The 4791-nt window shown below is 37.4% G+C and overlaps 1 protein-coding gene across 1 annotated transcript in view; it reads right to left on the bottom strand.

Annotated features, from left to right (window-relative positions):
- The window catches only part of LOC101859469 (neurexin-4), a gene marked incomplete at its 5' end in the record, with an annotated part of 32920 nt that extends 29022 nt beyond the window's left edge, over positions 1-3898 (bottom strand). The window contains 3 exon segments of the mRNA XM_005093968.2: positions 1391-1532; positions 2345-2535; positions 3752-3898. Of these exon segments, the coding sequence (XP_005094025.2) occupies positions 1391-1532; positions 2345-2535; positions 3752-3898 (480 nt within the window).
- Between the last annotated feature and the right edge of the window lie 893 nt (positions 3899-4791).

Below are 4791 nucleotides of genomic sequence, written 5' to 3'. Positions count from 1 at the left end.
TGTGTGTGTGAGTGTGTGTGTGTGTGTGTGTGTGTGAGTGTGTGTGTGTGTGTGTGTATGTGTGTATGTGTGTACGTATGTGTGTGTGTGTGTCAGAGATGCCAACCACAGAAAACCGAAATGAGTATTGGGAAATATGAAAATGTGTATTTTCAGAGAAAAAATTTGTATTCCCCATGACCGACCGACCAACCAGTAATAGTAAAATGTTCAGGGTGTCCAGCAACATTTCCTTAAAAAAAATTACTAGCTCACCAGCTCGAAAAAGGGAGCACACATGCGTACAATATACATGTATGCAGTCAACAACATGTCAGTGTTCAATGTCGTACTGGGGTCTTGTTTGACTTAAGTATTTCAGTCTATTATATATTTTCCTCTCATTATTATATAAAAAATAATCCTGCTTTGAGAGTTCAGAAGGGCCTAGAACAAGAATTTCGACTATCGAGAACCAGTCTGGGTGTCATGAATTCATGTTATGAACTGACAGACTCAAATTATTGCTCAAACTCAGAGAAAAGCAATAACTTGAATGGCTCAAGTAGACCTGTGCACTGTGAGAGTTGTGACAACTATGGGAGGGCAAGATGCAGTGACACTGAAAATCTGCCAGTCTTGAACAGAAAGCTACAACATACACTGCAGGTATGGTTTATTATCACACATCCAAGTAGACGTAGGTATAATTTATTATCACCCATCCAAGTAGACGTAGGTATAATTTAATATCACCCATCCAAGTAGATGTAGGTATAATTTATTATCACCCATCCAAGTAGATGTAGGTATAATTTATTATCACCCATCCAAGTAGACGTAGGTATAATTTACTATCACCCATCCAAGTAGATGTAGGTATAATTTACTATCACCCACCCAAGTAGGTATAATTACTTTCACCCATCCAATGAAACGCGAACACTTTATTTCAATAACACCGACTTGCAAAGTATGAGGGGTTCCGATTCCGCACACGGCCTGCACCAACGCGTGCTTTGCAGAAAGCTCTAATCAAAATTCTGAATGTTTTGAGCAAAAGTTTTATGGCACTTGCAACACAAATAGGTAATGCAAATGAGGAAATTTAGAGGTGTTTCTAGAAAATAACATACAAAGCGTTACAAAGAAAAGACAAAGGAGAGATAATAAAGTTAACAGATGATTGATATGAAATAAAGTGCACGCCACACAGGAGCCCCCACCAACCACTCACTCCTTTTGTATAGTTGCGCAAATCTTATATCTGTACTGAATTGAGCATTATAGAAATGCAATCTATTACTATCATTATTATTATCATTATTTCTATTATTATTATATAGTCTAAAGACAACTGACAAGAATAGACAAAAGCATTTTGAAGAAATGTCAAGCTGGAAATTCTTACTGAATGGACATCCCTCTATCTCCACTCGCAGGGCAATAACCATGTTCCATCGTTGAGGGTTGAAGCGGATGTACTGAGCAACAATCGGGTATTGCAAAACTCTTTTCTGAAGGCCAGAGTCATCATAGTTCCCTTCGAAAATCTGAACAGAAAAGAAAACAAAAATGATTAAACTTCAACTTCACTTTAAAACTATTAACCCGTTTCCTGCTCAACAGTTTTCCCTACCCTGTGGTGAAGATTTTTCTGCTGGCCTCGAACTTCAATCAATAAAAAACTACTCTGTGTTAAGATATGTCAACTGACAAAATTAGTACGGGATGGACACAGAAAGTCACCACTTTCGTGGAATTCCACTCTTATTAAATTGAAAGTTTTAAAACCTTTCATCAGCCAAGGCCATTCATCCAAAAAAAATGGAAATACAGGCCAACTCATTTTCAGGACATATGTCACAAGAGCCAACCCCCCAAAAAAGATTTAGATTTAAATTTCTACATCTGCATTGCAACATTGTTTTTTAGTAGCCTGTGCTGACTCTACAATTGAAATTTTAATTTTCAAATTGAATAAAGCTAAAATCTGATCGTGACAAAAGGGAACACACAGACACAGCCAGATCCTGAAAGCAAACCATACAGACAGAAACAGGCTCTAAAACCATTACCTTCACACAAATTAATATTCTGCACTAATCATAATACAAAACTATAACACAAATGATGGGAAAACACAAAGGCTAAAAAAACAAAAAAGAAAATTAGTGAAAACAGTAAAACTCCACGCCATCAGCACTTTAAAAAAAATAATTATATCCAATTTGGCTCAAACGGGACAAACAAATAATTTAAAAATCTTTATCTCCAAAACCATTGTCATGACTTCCTCATTTGCCCTCACAAAACCCAAATTACTAAGATAAGAAAGGGAAGTAAAATGTAAATGACCCTTTACCTCAGGTATTCCCAGCTGGTTGGTGTAGCGACGCCATGTCTGAGAGTCGTCCGAGTACTCAAGGAAAAACTCGCGCACATACTCATCACTGCCCTGCCGACCCTGGAGATAGATGGCTGTCACAACGTACAGACTGCCTATATCTACCTGGAGCCACTGGAAAGCATTCTGAATTGATGGGGACCATGCACCTGTGATAAGAAAGAATGTTATTAATAGGAACCAAAAAAACAGTAACAAGTATTCTAAAGCAAGGAAATATTTACAAGAGACACAAAGTTTTGGTTAAGTTTAGGTATGAATTTTGCAGCACTTCCAGCATAATTATTATATTATTAAGTGTTACAGATTAGAGGCTTTACTTGAGCGTAACATACAAAGAAAAGAAGGAGGACATGAAGGACAGTAGATATTTGATAGGAAAGAAGGAGCGAAATACACCAAAGCACTTGCAACCACCCACTAAAACGAATGGATTCCCTGAGCATTCATGAAAAGACCAAATATGTAAGGTGGTCAATGATGAGGTTGTGCAACAGCAAGTCAGCACGACACAGACCAGTAAACAGTAAGGGATAAATAAATGCAGATAAAAGGAAGCAGAAGAGGTACAACAGACCGGAACTCCCCCAAAGCACAATAATGTAAATAAGAATTCTTAGACTATAGCAGATTTGTCAGGCAAAAAAACAGCGAATAATCTACAAATGTGTATAAATCATGAAGCATCACATGTAATTAATTTCAGACTAAAGAACAGGGTATATTTTATCGATAAAAGGCAATATGCCGGCTTTTTCCATATATCTTAAGCTTTGATTATAATTAAATATTTTTAACAACATTAGTAACAACAATATTTTTTAAAGAAAAGAAATTGCCACTAAATTACTTTCCTAAAAATCTAAATATATCACAGTATAGCAAAAGCTTTAAATTGGTATGCTGCACGAGTTGGTAATGTAAGCTTGTAAAACGATGGTTGGCTGATTACATATTTTCAAGTTTCTTTTAGACGCCACTATAAATGAAATAACATGTGAGAGCAAAGCTCCAACATAACTTGGGGCGATTCAACTACTAAGGTAACTAAATCCGGTAGTGATATTTCAGAAAATAGAGCTCCAAGTTTCTGTTGACAAAGTTTATAAGGTGCTTTGAGGGACAGAGATGAAGGCAGAGTAAGTTTTGAGAAAAATCAGGCGCAACAGGTGGAAGAAAAAAATTGGGACACTTGATATTTGGGACAAAACATCAGAATGAGTGGCAGGTCTGTGTACAGTACAGTACTGTTGTTACTGTGCTGCTCTGGCACACATAGAACTCAGCCAGGACAGTCAACACACTCCCCGCATCAATATCAATGGTAACCCAAATATAAGAAAATAAAAATAAATGTTCCTCAACCTGCAGATCGTCCAACACGTCCATCTTTTGGCTGTCTTTTGCTCTGGAAAGAGCTCGCTATCATAGCCGAGTCAGGAATGCGGCCATCTTGCACTCCTACAGTGTGCTGATATGTTCCTTTACAATCTGAATATTCATAAACTTCCCCTGTGGATGAGAAACATTTAGAGAATTTCATTTTTGTTCTATTTAATGAACCCCCCACATTTTTTAAACCCCAAACTTACAAACCCATTGAGGTGGCTCTGCTCTCCTAGTAACTTTTCCCTGAAGCACATTGAAAATCAGATTTAATTGCATTGAGTGAGGGCCAGCCAAATTTTCTTCCATGCCATTTTTGTAAAGTACAATCATTTCAACTTGCAACTTTAAAAAATAAACATGTTTTAGCCAAAGGTCGAAATCAAATTCTTTCAAACTGTAGCAGAACGTTAGCTTTGGCCCCACACAGTAAAAACAGTACAGTAATTTGTTACAACGTGACTATTCGGACTCGAGTCTGAATAAAAAACAAAAATTATATTCAGACTCTGAATTGAGTCCAGCATGACATCACTTCCAACACAAGGGAAAAGAGGCTGATTAGGCAGAGTAAACATCGTTGAATTAGTACAACAGAATATTACACCCAGATTTATATATATATATGTGGGAATTTTCAGAGAATAGTTTTAACTCTAGTGTGGTTTATGTGGTAACTTCAAACATCAAGCTTTGCTATGCGCATTTTTACGAAGGCCATATCGCTCTACCCCCCCCCCCCCCCCAAGCGAGGTCTATACTCGAGTCCGAATAGTCTCCTGTTGCTATTCGGACTTTACTAGTAAGTTATTACACTGCGTTTCCCGACCACAAAGGGATCAAAATATAAAATTCATAATCAGTCCTTATAAGACAGCCCCCCCCCCCTTTCTCTCTCTTTTACTTTTCCTCTCTCTCTTTCTCTTACTTTTTCTCTCTCCATCTTACTTCCCCAGGCTGCCCCATCAACTTTACCCCTTTTTTTTTGCATATATAGATCTATATTCCCTCCCATACCA

This window comes from Aplysia californica, unplaced genomic scaffold, assembly GCF_000002075.1.
Source record: "Aplysia californica isolate F4 #8 unplaced genomic scaffold, AplCal3.0 scaffold00073, whole genome shotgun sequence".
Lineage (NCBI taxonomy): Eukaryota > Metazoa > Mollusca > Gastropoda > Aplysiida > Aplysiidae > Aplysia > Aplysia californica.
Note: the sequence above shows the minus strand (reverse complement) of the source record. Positions and strands in the feature narration are given on the sequence as shown.